This window comes from Eptatretus burgeri, chromosome 17 (genome assembly GCF_056783735.1).
Source record: "Eptatretus burgeri isolate ZD-2024b chromosome 17, Ebu_testis_v1, whole genome shotgun sequence".
In the NCBI taxonomy this organism is placed as follows: domain Eukaryota; kingdom Metazoa; phylum Chordata; class Myxini; order Myxiniformes; family Myxinidae; genus Eptatretus; species Eptatretus burgeri.
In genome coordinates, this window is record NC_140977.1 from 35747082 (window position 1) to 35765506 (window position 18425).

Sequence of the window (18425 nt, forward strand, 5' to 3'; positions counted from 1 at the left end):
AACACTGGAGGAAAACATGCTTGAAGTCTTATATATATATATATATATATATATATATATATATATATATATATATATATATATATATATACATATCTCTTCTTCTTCTTTCGGCTGCTCCCGTCAGGGGTCGCCACAGCGGATCATCCATATGATCCGCATAGTGATTTGGCACATGTTTTACGCCGGATGCTCTTCCTGACACAAACCTGGTCGCCTCTTATGACACAGGGATATGGTACACCTATTTTAACCGGGGTGTACACCGGCCCAGTATACTGGTACTCATTTCGCCGACCTCGGAAGGATGACAGGCTGAGTCAACTCCCTGGTGTATTAATTCAGTGGCCCAACGGGGATTGAACTCAGGAGCTTTTGTATCCCAAGCCGCTGCCCTAACCACTGCGCCAACACCAGGCATATATATATATATATATATATATATATATATATATATATATATATATATATATATATATATATATATATATATATAATGTTTTTTTGTGTTTAATTACTGTTTTTAACTGTTCTGAACAATTTGTCACAAAAGGACTTCAGAAAAGTCTTGCAATTACGTTCTGAAAATAATCTTCCAGTTTGCCGAGATGAGATCAAAATTATGTTTGCAAACTTCGCCAGACACCTTGGTGTTTGATATTTCATCATGAAAACGAGTTTTCAAAAGGTGCAGTTGAGGTGATGGTTAACAAAATAAATCATGGCAAAACACACGTCAAAAAAGTTTGAAAGGTTACATGCAATAAGTTGCTGTGCTCTGCAATACTGTCATTTCATACCCTCTATCACCTTGCTCTTCCATGAGCATTGATCTTGCAGAGCGAAAATAAGATCATCAGCTTTCTCAACAAATATCAGATTGTTTTTTTTGTTTTTTTAATCTCTATCATCATGTCATCCAGCATGTATCAACGACTGATATTTCTGGACAAAAATTAAATCCGTTTATATCTGGACATTCCATTTAATCACAACACATGAAAGAGCTAAATTAGAGAAAGACTAGTTCAATTAAAAGGGAGGGAGGAATATATGCACGACATTAAGTGAAGGGGAGTAGCAGGATGAATAGGATGAGGTAGTGTAAAGCTGGGAAGTGGGTATGGGAGGAACCGTGAGGTGGCGATTGACAGTGGAAGGGAAGAGCATGAGATAGTCGGGTCCACAAAGAAGATAAAAGTCAGATGAAGGAATGGAGGTGAACATCAAGGTTGGTGTTGGGAAGGCTAACTATAAATAATAAATTTGCAACAAATGTAGTGGATTAAGTAATGTGCAAAAAGTGGTTTTAAAAGGGGAAAAAAAACCTTCCTTAAGTCACAAATTCTCTGCCAATTCAAGAGCAAATCCTTCCAAAGTATTTAAGACACAATCCTTTTGTGCTCCGATTCCTTAACAGAGTATAACAGAGAATCGGAGCACAAAAGGATTGTGTCTTAAATACTTTGGAAGGATTTGCTCTTGAATTGGCATAGAATTTGTGACTTCAGGAAGGTCTCACTGGGTGACAGAGTATTATACGTCCCAGACTAACTCATAACTAGATCTCTCATGGCATGCATCTCAATGTGATGTGAGTGAGCAAACAACCATTTGATCTTCCCAAATGTTTGTGAAAATGCACCATCCACTTCGATAAAAGGAATGCAGCTTCGATGAAAGAAGTTGGCCATGGCAGCATTCGCCACGGTTCGTTTCAAATTACAAGCTTATAACTGAAAGCATGACCATCGTGCCTTCATCTCGAAGATAACATGGGACCCACATGACTTGAAAACAAAATAATTCACAGCACTTCTATATTGTGATTCCAAACAAATTCCCCCAAAATAATTTCTGCAGCATTTACATCAGAACACCAAATCCAGTTTTCCCATCAAATGAGTTCTCTTGATCCACATATGATGCGAGGCACAAGTTAATTGCATCAAAAATTCTGAAAGGACAATTCAGTGCTTTAAACACACAGATGAGATCCTCCAAAGCATTTCAAACTCCTCACCTTTAGGGCATTTGAAATGATGCTCACAAGTCCAATCTCATTTGGACAAACATCATTGACAAAGGTTTCAATGACAGCAAATAAAGCATTGCTGCCACAGCAATCCAGCTGCAGGCAGATGTTAAGACAGATCAACACTTGCTTGTAAAGAAAAATCAATAATGATACAGGGCTATAAGGGAAATATCAAGAAGATAGATAACGGATTATAAAGGATAACATACCATCTTGTGAATGAGATTTAAAATAATTTTGGAATAAGAGGATCGTGTCTTCCGATATTCGAAATAGAGGTTGTCATAGAAACTTTTCAGCCCGTTTGAGACCTGAACAAAAGTGAAACAAAACACATCAATCATCAAGGCATTCTTTTGCATCAAGTTTAATAGACAAAAACTGGCTCATTATTTCTGCAATTAAAACAGTTGTAACTTGAGGTCATAGAACAGCTTCTTCCCTCCCCCCCTCCCCCCACAGTGTTAAAATTTACATTTCAATCTATCTATAATTCCAGCAATCTCCGTGTATGTGTCTTGTCTATCTGTCTGTATGTGTGCGTGTCTGCGACCGCCGTTTCTCGACAACCCCTGGTCCGATCGAATTGAAACTTGCCAGGAATATTGCTGGGGACCTGAGGATGTGCCTTTTCAAGGTTTGATATTAATCGGACAAGCGGTTTCCAAGTTACGGCCATTTATTTGCCAACCGATAACAGGACACGGTGCTATGACATCACTATTGACGTCACAATTTAAAAATTTTTTTTTTTTTTGCATGTACGGGCACGCACGTACGGCCACACACGTACTGGCATTTTACACGTATGGGCACGCACCTACATGCAAAAAAAAAATAATTAATTAATTGTGACGTTAATAGTGACGTCATAGTACCGTGTCCTGTCTTGGACAAATAAATAACCGCTTGTCCAATTAATATGAAACCTTGAAGAGGCACATCCTCAGGCACCTACGGGCACGCACCTACGGGCACGCACTAGTTTCAATTAAAAGCAAATAATGATTTTAAAGGTCATATAAAAACAATTCAGGAAGTTTAGCACTGTTTGTGCAGACTTATACACCACTTTATATAACATGTCCAAGTACTATGACACTGGAGGTTTTTGGAAGCGGAAAGAAGGTGATTTGTGTTCTACAGTGTTCAAGTATATTATTAAATGGAAATAACATAAATATTTTAAATGATGGATAAAAATAATAATTCCGGAAGTTTACCGCCAACCCGTTGATGCAGTGCCTGTTGCCCAACCTTATCTAACACGTTACATGAGTTCTTCGTGCCTGTTGTTTGTGTCCTTTATGACGTCCATAAAAACAGTAAGTTTTCTGTTTGGAATGATTTTCAGTTTTGTTTGACTGCCAGGCAGGCGGACGGAATAAATATATTATCTCACTCCTCTCTGCGCATGCGTGGTTGGGACAAATTCAGAGCCGAAGTACTGTCGGACTCCAATATTTGCAGGGTCCATGGATGTGTCAGGGCATCGTTTTAACGACGTATATTTTTTGTTATTTTACATGGTCTCGGCTCATAGAAAAGCGGTTACACAGAACAAATCAGAACACAACATAACAAAGGGAACAGCAGGAGAAAGGGGAAACACCAACAACAGGGTGGAGGAAGAAAGTAGACAGAGACGGACAAACGAGGGATGCAGCTAACGATGGATGAGGTGTAAAAGAAAACGCAAAGGGTGGGCAATATGGATATGTGAGCAAAATTGTGTTTGAACAGTTTGTGATTTTGTCAAGGTCTGAGGAGAGGGAAGAAGCTGCTGCCCGTTCCAGCATCTTCACGAATCTCACCAGGCAGTTTACAATACAATACTGTCATCTACAGTCAAAATTAGCTCATCACATCAAGCAGTTTATATTACAATTTACCGATGTGTGCTAAACGAAGCTTATAACATGTAACCATCAAATTAAATCGTTCATTTATATGCATTTACGAGTATTTAAATTTACTACAACATGTAGCTTTTAACTACCGGGCGTAGTGGCTTGCGCCTGTAATCTGGCTACTCGGAGGCTTGGGTTGGAGCATCGCTTGAGGACGGGCGCTCTGCACTATGAGAGGGTGTAGGGCAGCCTGGAATCATGGCGAAACCCAATCCTTATCCCTGTGTCATAAAAGGTGACCAGGGTTGCGTCAGGAAGGGCATCCGGCGTAAAACCTGTGCCAAATCAGTATGCGGATCATAACGGATGATCCGCTGTGGCGACCCCTAATGGGAGCAGCCAAAAGAACAACAACATGTAGCTTTTAACTGGCAGACTCCTTAAACACTGAGGGACTCAATATACCCATTCCACCTGTAGATCCTTTTGACTTTTTAAGTGCACTTTAGACCCTTACATATTGAAGACCCTTTAAACTCCTTTCAGGTCGAAGAAGGTTTAAGGGTTCTTTCACTGGGCAAAGACTAATGGAACGTTTTTAGTCAATTCAGGACCCGCTCATCCTCCATAGTTTTCACTATACGAATACAATCGTGTCATCAGGCCTTTCAGCCCCCACAAGGCCCTAATTTTCCATCAAATCAAACTGAAAATCAACTTTATCACCTAATGCACCCCAACTACGACCGTACTCCATTGGGAGACGAGCGTCTATCCCAACTTCGGGACGATTCATTTATTTTACTGTCGACTACTTTCGACACAAAAATGTTTACGGGGTGACACCAGCCGATCTTATGAAACTATGCTTGCGAACATGACTGGACTGTCTAACTCTAACTCCTGACATGGCATCGGCCGTTTACAAAAATTAATCGAGCAAGAGACTTCATCGCAACAATGCAGTGCCTCACTCCATAAACATTGGGGACACGTTGTTTGTCAAAAACTTTGGTAGCAGAGAAGTGTGGTTGCCAGGTAAGGTTCATAACAACGTGGGACCGTTGTCCTACAGGAACAAACAGGAGGACAATCGTGTCATTGAGAGACACCTTGATAATGTTCCCTATCGGTTTTGTGACCCGGTCATCTCCATCACAGGTGATATCTCACCACTTCCCAAATCAACAGATGTTTTGCCACTAATGACTTGACTGTAACAGCACCACGGGCAATCATCCAGAGTGAGAATGGTGCCTATCTGCCTGGATTTGTGGCCATTATATATATATATTCATCATGAATGCAAACAATGCTCTTATATTCATCATGACTTAAAGGGGAGAAAGGGTGGAGAGACGAGTGATATCGGATACACCGGAATTCCAGTTCAGCATTTCCAAAAGGACAGGGGATGAGCAGAAGGAAATTGCATGCGGCATGCTGTAAAGGGTTTTGATGTTCTTCATTCACGGGGCCAATAAAAGGCTTTGTGTGCATCTCCAAGCTCCATATTAATTTTTCCATTTTGGAAATAATACCACTCCTTTGTTTTGTTATTATTGTTGACTTTATGTGTCAGATCCCTTCATCTATCTATAATTCCAGGTGTGTGTGTGTGTGTGTGTACGTACAGAATGCATTGAAATTTGATGGTTGAACTTGGGGTGTGCCAGGGAAGGTTTTCGGAATTCGTAGTCATGGGGGTTTAGAGGAGTGGGACACGATGCAGTTTCTCTGTGTAAGTGGGTACAGTATAGTAGCTGGTGGTGGTGGGAGAGGGTGTTTCAAGTCAACTGTGGAGATGACTTGTAATTTTGCAAAGTACACGTGGCACAGTGCAAGTGCTTTACTAACCCTTGACAGATATTATGATTGTATGTATTACGCTCCCATTGCCAGGCCAGGGTTTTTGATGATAAAACTAAAGAAATGAAATGCATAAAACCTTATCCTGAAGGAGGAAAATAAAAATTAAAAACCTTACAATATTATGTACAAACAGTGAAGGGAAAAAAAAACATAATAAGAGAGCATAGACAAACCTGCTCTTTGTTCTCCAAAGCCCAAATTCCAACTACAATTTCAGCTATAAACACTACCAGGAGGCAGATGAACACCTGTGAAAGAAGTTGAAACAGGTCACAGAAAAATTATTCAGGATGAAACAAAAATATTACCTTTTTAGTACATGAGCCCATCCAAAAATTGCTACCATGAGAGGGCACCAGACTGTTTGTTTTATCTTATGTATATGCCCATGGACATAACAAAACAGCATGATGGACTTCTCAGTAGAGTAGCTCAAGTTTTGTATAAGACTTTGAAGAAATCATGATTTTATGGCGAAGCGGGTGCCAAATTGAGCCACAAAAAATTGCACATTCCATGAAATATGTTTTGAATAAAGACAAAAAAACACTTGTTTTATGAGTTGTTTTATATTGTGTGCATGTGAACAAGGTATGTTTGGTTAACAAAACATTTTTTCTCACAATTTAATAATTTAGAGCCTAAGTTGGGTCATGAAGGCATTGGATAGGCATTGAGGTCCACTTTAGATATGATTATGAAAAAGCTGCAGGAACAATTATTGTCATTATGAAAATCGTCCAAGTAAAGGTTATTTTGGTGATATTTAAATTATAAGCATTAATCCTTATAACATTATTCATCTAGTGTTCACTAACATGAATCCCTCAGAGAGTGACAAGATGAGATCCAGGGAGCTGAGATTCACAACACTTCTCATGTTTGACGATGCTGGGTATGATTAACCTTTTCCTTTCTAATGCATTATTTAAGTTCAATTTGATAAATATCATTTTGTAAGCATGTGCATGATTATTTAAGGTAATTCATATCTTCTTCCAATCAACCTTAGAAATTGACTGAAGCCACACAGCTTTGCCAAGTGACACTTAACAAAGACGAAAAATATATGCATTTATTGTTATATCTCCAATTGATAAATAATTGCTCTATTCTGTGTCATTGCAGGTGAATAAATAATGGATGCACCTCGGAAGCCACCCAAAAGGCCTCATGTTGAGGAGAGGACCTGTATAATCTGTGCAGTGAGTGCGCCAATCAGTGAGCTCACCAACCCAAAGGATCCACAGTCCATAGAAGCGCTTCAGAATGCTGCCAGGATACAAAACTTTGATGCCATCCTTAATCTCTGTGAATATGAGTATGACTCAAAACTATGGTATCATAGAAACTGTCATTCTTCTTTCACTCAAAAGAAAACACTTGCCAGTCTTTCATCCAAAGAAGACTCTTCTGCTGGCACAGATTCCTGGAAATCCTTGCGTGATGGCCCTAGTTCATCTCGTGTTATGGATAAAATTTGTATTTTCTGTCACAAGAAAACCAAATACATCACAGGATCCAAAACCCGTGGACCACTCATGCAGTCTTTCGAGCTCTGTTCTGATGACAAGGTTGGACAAGCAGTCATTAGGCAATTTGACAACAAAATTCTGGCCATAACATCACGAGAACTCGTGGCAGCAGAGGCCCACTATCATAAGACCTGTTACAGAAATTACACAAGGGATGAGAAACCCAAAGCTGTGACTGCAACTTTGGCAAACGAAGATGTGGCCTACCAAGAAGCAGAACAAGAATCATACATGATGTTGTTCAAGCACATAAGGGACACTATTTTCACTAACTCATCATGTTCGCCTGACTCATCTAACTGACAAACTTGTCGAATTCATGAGAACATATGGCTTCCAGGATGTGAAGAAACGGACAAAAATCACATCCGCTGTAAGTTGGAAGCAGAATTTTGTCAGTCTCTCCACTTCATCACTGAGACAAATGGTAGGGTTCTTGTATATCCTGATAATCTATCACTTGTACAAGCCCTTACAGTTAATGTTATGCTCAAGGATAAGGTCCAGGAACTAAAGTCTACAAATGACATAAGACATGTCATCAACCAATCTGCAGTATACATCAGAGACCAAATTAAATCCATATCAAAGATGCCATGGCCTCCAAAACCTGATGAACTGAATGCAGAATATTTAAAGCTTCCAGAAACATTACTTTTGTTTCTCAGAACTCTCCTCATTGGTGACTCAGCAGAAGGAACGCCACGACTCCAGAGGGTGATACAATCCCTTGGTCAAGATTGTATGTATGCTGTAAGTGGAGGGCGACAATTCCTGCCAAGCACATCTTGTTGCCATGGGGAGTCAAATCGCTGACTGGAAACGTGGAACTGATCAGAGTTTTGAACCGATTGGGACACAGTGTGTCCTATTCAAAGTTGGAAGAACTAGATACTGTCCTCTGTCTCTTTGTGTTTGGTATTCCAAAGCAGGATTAACTGTGCCATGTATATCAAATGTGGATCTGCAACCAGAATAAGGTATATTGATGTAAAGAAAGTAGCAGATGCCATTGGTCAGAATGTATGTGCCTCCTTGCTTGGGTTTCATGCCTTCACTGGATGCGATAGCGTCAGCGCATTCAGTGGACGAGGAAAATTGGCTGCTCTGAAATTTCTGAAGGAGAATGTCCAGTTCCAAGAGGCATTCAGAAAACTAGGGCAAGGTTGGACATTGTCTGCAGAATTACTGACAAATCTGGAGATGTTCACTTGTCGTCTTTACGTGGCTCAGACAGACATCTCAGAAGTCAATGAAATGCGGTACCAATTATTCGGAATCAAGAACGGAAACGTAGACTCTTCACAGTTGCCTCCATGCAAGGATTACCTGAAGATGCATGCTGTGAGGGAAAACTACCAAGCAGCCATTTGGCAGAGATCCCTGACCAGCAAGCCCAGCATAAAAAAATCTTATTGACAGTAATGGGTGGACCTTGGATGAAGTGGGACAGCTCGCAGTCAACAGCATGCATCTTTAGGCAATCCTTGCATGGAGGCAACTGTGAAGAGTCTACGTTTCCGTTCTTGATTCTGAATAATTGGTTCCGCATTTCATTGACTTCTGAGATGTCTGTCTGAGCCATGTAAAGACGACAAGTGAACACCTCCAGATTTGTCAGTAATGGTCCCATAGCCCCCGATGTTGCCCTGGAGTTCCTGTCTTGCAAGTGCAAGAGAAGCTGCCAGTTGCCATCTTGTCAGTGAATGGTGAATGGCTTGAAGTGCACATATGCCTGCAGCCTACAAACATATGACAACATGAAGGATCATGAGGAAAATGATGACTTCACAGATTCTGACAGTTCAGAGAGTGATGATGAATGAACGAACAGATGTGAACTGTATATGTATTTGAGTTTAGTATTGTCTGATTCATAGATTTATACTGGAAGTATATGTTTTATTTTGATCATGTATTACTTTGAACTACTATGTCTGGGAAGAGAAGTATATGTATCACAATAACTTTCCAACAAAATGTACTTGAAAGATATCATATTGTTTGTCACCATGTCAATTTAAATGTTATTCTTGCTATAGTGATCTTTGGTTTACTGAAGGCAACTATAGGAAAGATTTAGCTCTGTAATGATCATATTTGTGTCCTGAATATAAATAAGTCATGTACATGAAGTATGTGAGGAAATGTGTGTATCAAAACAGCAAGTATGAAACGTGTTGTGCTGTTTGCGTCAAGGCTTTGGGTTAATAATATAATAATCAGTTAATTATGTTTCAAATCTCTGAGAAAACTTCAGAATGTATATTAGTTTGAGGTCCAACATGTTTTGATAACTGTACATTTTATAATGATGAACAATGAGTCTCAGAAACAATTTTAAATGGTCTGATAAAGTTTGTACTTTTAAACATGTTCCTCTTAAGGCCCGGTCACACCTTGACGTTTTAGCCAGCGATGGCAACGTATTAAAATGTATGTAAAACGCTGGCTTACGTTGAACTTTTGATTTTTTTTTTTAAAGATTCGGACGTATTCATAGCGACTTGGTCTTATGTATAATGCATTGGTAACTACACAGAACGTTTCGTTGTGTTCTAGATAACTTATACCAACGAATGCTGAACCTGTTGTCGGCCTACACAACCGATGCCCAACGATAGTCTAACTCAGGCATAGCGCGTTGCACGCATCGCCGACGATGTCTTGGCGTAGCCTATTAAAAGGCTGACGCACAACGATTCAAATCATAACTGCCGTAGAAATGGAAGGGTCAAAATCGCGGTCACACCTTGGCGATCTTGCCAGCGTATGCCGACGTAACAAAAAGTGTGTTTAAAACGTTGGGGCACGTCGAATACGGTATGGGTAAGTTTGGTATGCGCGAGTAGAACGCTAAATACGCTATCATAAGTCGTAGTAAGTAGAGTACGTCAAGAAATTTTGAACATGTTCAAAATTTTACGACGTACTCGGCGTATGACACACGTTCGCATGCGATGAGGATAAGTTTTACACACGATATGTGGATGCTTACACACGTCCACAAAGGCTACTTATAAGCTACTCACAAGTCGAAACACGTCGCGGTAATGTCTTTTTTACGTGAAACTTATTTCTAACTTATGTTTGACGTGCTTTGAACCAATTCTTTACGTTGCCCCAACACACATCGACGTATGTAGACGTATTCCAATGACGTCTTCCGGTCGACAAAAAAAATAAATTAACGTGTTTCTAGGTTACAACTGCCATATAAAGACGTGTTCCCAGCGGTTTTGGGAATTGGTATATAAAAATGGTGTTCATAAAAGGGGAACCCAACAGTGTTTTCGAGTCCTTTTTGAGTCGATGTCCATGTCAGCAGTAACAGTATCAGTATCAGTATTACTATTAGTAGTCGTATTAGTAGTAGTTTGTTCATGTTGGTGTGAGGGGGAGGGTGTGGGTTATGATGGATCGTCCTTGCGTCCGCGTGTCCACGGGTAGGTTCATAGGCTGCCACTCAACGATTTAAATGGCTGCATCTCCACTATTGAAAGTAGACGCTTGCGCTCAACAATTGGATTTTTTTTACACTCAACGACTTTTAAACGGTACCACTCAGCTAGTTTCATTGTTTACAATGAACGGTTTAAATTGCTGTCACTCGCCTTTGTTTTTTTTTTTGTTTGTTTGTTTTTTTGACGCTGGGGTTTGGAAATTTGAAACGTTTCTTCTGAACGTGTTAAAACGCTCAAACTCGACTATTTTAAATAGACGCTGCCGATGGACGATTGGAATCATAGCCAAGCTAGACATCGAAGTGTGAACATCCTCGTCATGCTGAAGAAAAGTTTGAAGAATGCTGCAAATAAGTGTCCTGGCCGTGGCCGTGGACGCTGACGCAAGGACGATCCATTATACCGACGTCTTTCAGCCTATGAGTAACTTAAAAGTAACGTCTGTCGACGTGTGGCAACGATCGCGTAACGTGCCAACAACACGTTAATCATAGGTAGGAAATAAGTTTCGGGTACTCTAAACACTACCTCGGCGTGTCTCAACTTATGATTAACTTACAAGTAGCATGTGTTGACGTCTTTCAACGATTGCAGACCGTGCCTACAACTTGTGGCCAGCGTAGCGGAACGTGTGAGTCATACGCCGGCATACGTCGTGAAATTTCAAGCATGGAAAATTTGAGGACAACCGAAAAGTACAACGTTTAAAGCCAACGTACAACGACGTATGGCAACGTACTACGACGTATGCCAGCATGCTCTCAATGTTATCAAAACTTACCCATAACGTATTCAACGTATGCCAGCGTTTTAGAAAAAAAATTCAAAAATCGGCATACGTTGGCTAAAACGTCAAGGTGTGACCGGGCCTTTAGTCTTTTTTCTGGTTTTCTACTCCTCTTTCCCACATTTAGCTGTACAGAAACCAAGTTACTCTCCAGAAATGTCCATCATGCTGTTGAGTCATTCCGTGTCAAATTAGCCAAAAAAATGAAATTCTGCAGTGACCCCCTCAGATTTTCCTGAAAAAATTCTCAAAGCTACCTTAACATATATGAGGAAGGTTTGCCAAGTTGTAGCTCAAAATTCCAAGTAGTGTCCAAGATATGGCCCTACAAACACCCGAGGGGTGTTTCAATTCTGGCAGTCGTTGAGTTGCAGATTTGTATCTAAAGCATTTTTGAGCGCTCTAAATTCCAGAGTTTTACAAACAGAGTTCTGAAAATTCACACAAATGGGGTCTATTAGTGAGGCTTTCAGAATTTGACATAAAAAATGTTCTACTTAAAATACTTTTTAACATAAGTACTCTCAAAAGTAGTGATTTGTAACATGCAGTCAAAAAAAAATTGAGTTTTCAAATTGCTGCCAACAGTCAGTTTATTCATCATGAAAAATTGTGTTGCCTGATTTACATAATCTAGTGACTGGATCATTTACACAAGAAAACTGAAACCTTTTGGAGCAAAATCTTGGGTGCTATAGGTGTCTGAACTTTGCTCCAGACTCAACGACACTGAAATTTACCCCAGTTTTACCCCAAGTGTTCACAATGTTGACAATTACACAGCTCTTTTAAATTTTTGTCACTTAAAGACACATACATAGGCAAACTGTGGTAGAAAATTCAAGAGTTGCTCTCAATCCTTTCTATTTTTAAACGAATTTTTTTTAAAAAATGCATCAATTTCTAATGATTCTGCAGTTCCAAAAGCTACTTTTTTTAAAAACAATTTTTTTTATTAAAAAACATAGAAAAAATAAAGATATTGTAAGGAAGTATGACTTATGGTAAGTAGAATCTAACAATATATAAATCAGTTTGGTAAAGCTTAAAGAAGTGTACCAAAATAATTTCCAAAGTTAGGCATGAAGCACAACTCTATCTAATTTCGGCTTTAACCTAATACACAGCCCTGTAGTAACTGCCAATGCTCATTGTTAGATTTTATTATATCCTGGCAATTATAAAACTAATCACTGTTCACTATGTACAATGGATCCAAGTACATTTGTCCAAACAATTTGATATGAAATTATGAAAAAAAAAAAAGTTGAATCAGATATTGTACCGACATTTACAAATGGATGTCGACTTTCGTACAATGTACACCAAGTATAGAAACAATTAGATATGCAAATGAATATTTTTAATGGTGATTATTATGATCACATTATGTGTCTTAATTTGTAGTTGAGATTGGCGGCGGCCTTAAACTAAAATATCCTTTAAAAAAATGTGAGCCAAATTAAAGTAACAATATACTTGTGACCAAAAAACACAACAAGTTGATCATTGTGGTGCCAACTTATGAATGTTTGGCATGGCTTCCACTTCAAAAGCACACCTATTGATTTTATTCTACATCTTTCATAGAACATGTTTTTTTTTAAATAGTGGGCCTTTGTAAAAATAGAAGGGATTGAGAACAACTCTTGAATTTTCTACCACAGTTTGCCTATGTTTGTGTCTTTAAGTGACAGAAATTTAAAAGAGCTGTGTAGCTGTCAACATGGAGAATGCTTGGGGTAAAACCGGGGTAAATTTCAGTGTCGTTGAGTCTGGAGCAAAGTTCAGACACCTATAGCACCCAAGATTTTGCTCCAAAAGGTTTCAGTTTTCTTGTGTAAATGATCCAGTCACGAGATTATGTAATCAGGCAACAAAATTCTTCATGATGAATAAACTGATTGTTGGCAGCAATTTGAAAATTCAAATTTTTTTGACTGCATGTTACAAATCACTACTTTTGAGAGTACTTATGTTAAAAAGTATTTTAAGGAGAACATTTTTGATGTCAAATTCTGAAAGCCTCACTAATAGACACCATTTGTGTGAATTTTCAGAACTCTGTAAAACTCTGGAAATTAGAGCCCTCCAAAAATGCTTCAGATACAAATCTGCAACTCGCGACTGCCAGAATTGAAACACCCCTAGGGTGTTTGGCGGGCCATATCTCGGACACTACTTGGAATTTTGAGCTATAACTTGGCAAACCTTCCTCATATATGTTAAGGTAGCTTTGAGAATTTTTTCACAAAAATCTGAGGGGGTCACCGCAACCCCCGGCTGAAATGACACGGAATGAGCCTGTTTTGAGTTACAGATACATATAGGTAACAGAAAATAACGAAAAAATCTGGTGCCCTCTCATGGCAGCAATTTCCAGAATTTGGCCATGTCGCTCATGGACTATTTAAAACGTTTTGGATGAAAGAGGCAATAAATAAATAAAATCTCCATCAACTCAAATTTGTATTAGTAGCAAAAACAAACAAACAAAAAACCAGCTGAAAACAGCACCACCAAGATTTCCTACCCCCCCCCCCCCCCAGCAGAAATACTGACCGATAACAACATGGACCGAGACCGTTTGCTTGATCCACAGCAGCCAAGGCAGCACATAAGTATTGTGAATACACCAGATCCAATCAGGATGAACAGAACTGGCAAATGAAAAAAAAATTAAAAAAAAAAAAGGTTAAAGCTTGTCAAAAGGATACACCAGGATTTGCAGGAATACCTTCTAAGAGCCTATTTCTGCAAGGAATTCATGATTTTGCTCTTTAAAATGTTGGAACCTTGAACTTAGAGCAACGTTTGAGCTTTGAGTGGCCAACATGAGATCGCATTAGAGGGAAAAAGTCTCGTGATTCAAACACAGCCCAAAGATTCAAACAATTATCTGCATACAGTTGTGCACAGTCTCATACATCACCATTCCCTTTCAAACCTCCTTCCATCATCATTTCTTGTCAATCAATCCCATAAATTAATACCCCTTCCCTCCCATCTAACAACCTCCACCATCCTGTGTCAGAAAATATGTTGATGGAATTTTGTGTGAAAAGCATTCATCTATGTTAAATGCACCCCAATATGAGAGGACGATGACGATCTAATGAGATGACACTCTCACTTTTGACCTTTAAGGTCAAATTTGACGTGTTCTTTTCACTACAAGACCTAGGCTTACAGAAGAGCAAGGTTGAATTGGCGGTGGAACAGTGGGGCAACAATTGGACATAAGTAGCTGGAGAATCAATGAACAAGAGAGGAAGAGAGAGCCAAATAAGTCTGCACTCGCTTCTTTCTTCCCGCCTGTGAAACAAACTTCCACATTCTCAAATATTTCTTCCATCCAGATCTTCAAGCTCGCTGTTCACCACCATCTCAGATCATCCCCATCCAAAACCATGATCTTTTCTGTCCCCGTTACCCCCCCACCCCACCCCCCTCTCTTCAACACCCCCAAGCCCACCTCTTTCCACATTTCCACTTTTCCTTCCTGAGCATTTTCTTCTGTATTCCTCTTGTCCACTGCATGCATCCTCCACAAGTCCTCTTTCCTCCCCACTTCCCTTATTTGTCCTTAATTTTATCCTTCAACACTGCTGTTTGTGTCTCACCAACCCACCTCACCTTTCTACTGTTCCTTTTGTTCTCGTGTCCTGATCCATTCAGTGTTCTCGCTTTTCCACGAGCCTTAACCTTGTATGATACGAAACTACGCAATCCGGTGGCTGTCTGTCTGACAATGATACATTCAGTCGTTACTTATTCAATCTCAACCAAACTTGACAGGGGGACTAATGGTCACATGGCCGAGTTGTAGCGACTTAAACTGCTCCCGTTCCCAAGGGGGATTTCGGCTTTGGATGAACTCCATGTTGAGGTGTATAAATAGCTCAGGGGACATTTCGTGGGGCACAGTACCTACTGGAACTAAAAATTATTATAACCACAAACTATTCTGTCAATTCTTTCCAACGTATGATTACCTTTTTAAACAGTTGTAGTTGTCTTTTCAAACAGTTGCAACTGAAAGAAATTTGGAACAAACCAGGGTGTGTTCCATCACCAAGAAGCTTGCTTGCGCTTGCCAAGCCAGCCGTGCCAAAACCATTTCAAAGGAGTGCTTACTTGAGTACTGAAGCCACTTGGCGAGCACTCACCCCTGACATCCTTGAGGCATTCTGTACTTATCGCGTTCCCCACAGACTAACGAATCCGAGCCATCTCAACTTGCTAGGCCTCGAGGTAAGGTGCTCAAATGAGTCTTCATGCATGAATGATGTACCCCATTGCCAGTCTGATTTTTTCGAGCCATAGGACTTTGTAGACTGTGCATGGATCATTTGTAACATGGCTTGGGGCCTCGTTTGTCATTTCTCTCAACCATGGTTTCAATTGTGAAGTGCAATATTGCCTCAGACACTGTTACGGCCCAATTGTGACCTTTATTCAATGCATCACCCCATTCATAATGGGCACTCGCTTCAAAGCTATCGAGTCAGAGTTTGAATCCAGAACAAGCTATAAACTGTCATTCTGGTGTTTCACAGACAAGGCGATTCATCATGTGTGCTATCCTTCGGATGGACATTAAACTGAGCATTCCGTCTGCCAGCATAAGTTGGTGGACGTTAAAGATCCCACGGTGTCCTTCGCAAAGAAACTATTGTCACGCGTTACATACCAGCCATGACATGTTCAAGAAAGTTCTCTTACCAATGCAGAAGGTTGAAGATCCCTCATCAAAATCATCCAAAAGGGCCATTTTCTTGGTGTGGTTGTCTGCTTGTCAAAGTAGAACTGCAAGCCGATGCCAAACAAAACACAATTAGAGTAGATGGCAATTTGGAAAACAAACATACAATCAGATTTAAAGGAAAACGACAAAGTTTGCAACCATAAACTCTTGGATCAATCCGAACCCTCGTACATGCATTTGTTTTACACAGTTCTCCGCACACAAACGCACAGCCAAGCTTTTTCTTGAAAATTAAATCTGGAGTTCAGCAGTACTTTGGCTCTGAATTTGTTCCAATTGCACATGCGCAGAGAGAGCGAGATAATTTTTTTTTTTTTACTCTGTCTGCCTCTCTGGCAGTCAAGCAAAATTGAAAATAATTTCAAACAGGAAACTTACTGTTTTTAGGGACATCATAAAGGACATAAACAACAGGCACGAAGAACTATTGTCACTTGTTAAATAAGGTGGTGTAAAAGACGCTGCATCTACTGCGGTAAACGTATGGATTTTTTTTTCTAAAACCTCTAAAGTCTATATTTTATTTCAATTGAGTTATATAGTTAAATGCCGCAAGGAGTAAGGTGTTCTATGAACTCTCTCGTTCCTTCTTAATTGCATTCAAAGCTTCGAGTGAATGATATTTAAAATACTTCTTTTGACTTCACTGTCCTTTCCAAAATGCCAAGCACCCTGAAAGCTTCTTCTTTCCAGATTTTCTGTTTCCTTTCTGGCAAATTTTGCTGGAACAAACCGTTCCCAGAGTTCCTCTGCAGCTATAAAGACATTCACAATAGTGCACACATGAGAATCACAATGCTACACACCCCCTAAGCTGCCGGACCGGTTTACCTTGTGTAAGCTTTCTTGGTTGCTTTACGTAGCAGTTTCAGTTAGAGGAACATGGGAGGTGTTAATTTATTTATACAATGCGAGCCACTTGGGTTTAGTTGATGAGGTGAGAGCTGATTGGCTATTCCCTCCATTCACAGGTGAGAGATGTGGGTGGGTCTTTCTTTATTACAGCGCGTGTGCTGTATACAATTGCACAGAGTTTGAAATGTCCCCGGTGTCTACCACGTCTCCGGTGTCCCCTGTCCCCCCCCCCACGTGCCTGAAGACAGCCAATGACGGCCGTCCAGTAGATGCAGTGCATAACCCAGACGGAAATAGCGAGAATTGACGGAAATACCCGAGTATTTCAATGGAAATTTGTGAAACTAATGTGTTATATATGTGAAAACCATTTAATTTATTGCTTGACGGGAAAAAACCAAGAAACGCGGCCCTCTCATGTACGAACGAACGAAAGATGTCATTTCCGCCCATCATCGCATTTCACGCTGATAGACGTTATTTCCACCCACCATCGCATTTCGCGCCGAAAGATGTCATTTCCGCCCACCATCGCATTTCACGCCGATCGTCGAATGCTGAAAGCTAAATTTTTCTTATGCTATCATTCTTTTGCGGCCTCCTGCCAAGCTGTATCAAACAATTTCATTCCTTCTGTTATATATAAAGGTGCTTATCACAATAATAACAAGATTTTTACGTTTCAAATTTTAAGTACGCTTTTTAATTGTTTTTCAACTGAAAAAGCATAAATTGTATATTTTAACATTAGTGTACTCATTTGCTTCACCACACGTGCTGTATTGAAGGATTTCACTTGTTATTTATAAATTGACTGCTTTTGGCATTTGTTTTTGACATTTTGGAAAGGACAGTGAAGTCACACAAACAACACAAACATCCCGGTGTGTGCCCCGGTTAGAATAGGTGCACCGTATCCCTGCGTGTCGCAAGAGGTGACTAAAAGGGTTGGCGTCAGGAAGGGCATCCGGCCATAAAAAGATCACCTCAAAAGGAAACCATGATGAGTAGGCCTACAACTTATGGGCAGGGGAAAGCCCGAAGTACGACGTGGGGGTTCTCACCCCCTCTCGTTAAAACTCAAGGTGGGGAACTCGATCGAAGCAAGCGAGGAAATTTTTCAATTTATAATGACCAATCGTCTGATGCCCCACGTGGAGATCGGTTTCTGAGATTTGGTGCATGGAATGTGGGGACAATGACAGGGAGATCAGAAGTGGTTGAAACATTGGTCAGAAGAGTGGACATATGTTGTG

General features: G+C 40.0%; 1 protein-coding gene and 1 pseudogene across 5 annotated transcripts in view; one reads left to right on the top strand and one right to left on the bottom strand.

The window, feature by feature from the left end:
• Positions 1 to 18425, bottom strand: part of LOC147009734 (CD81 antigen-like) — a 145137-nt gene that overhangs the window by 95052 nt on the left and 31660 nt on the right. For 4 of the 5 annotated variants that reach the window (XM_085860886.1, XM_085860888.1, XM_085860885.1 and 1 more), the window contains 4 exons: positions 16272 to 16355; positions 5934 to 6008; positions 2248 to 2349; positions 2024 to 2131 (listed from right to left, as the gene is read on the bottom strand). In XM_085860886.1, the coding sequence (XP_085717012.1) occupies positions 2024 to 2131; positions 2248 to 2349; positions 5934 to 6008; positions 16272 to 16307 (321 nt within the window). In that variant the 5' untranslated portion in view covers positions 16308 to 16355. Of the gene's footprint in view, positions 1 to 2023; positions 2132 to 2247; positions 2350 to 5933; positions 6009 to 14108; positions 14207 to 16271; positions 16356 to 18425 lie in introns of all 5 variants that reach the window. The other variant, XM_085860884.1, reaches the window with a different exon arrangement.
• LOC147009736 (uncharacterized) lies at positions 6646 to 8759 on the top strand (annotated as a pseudogene).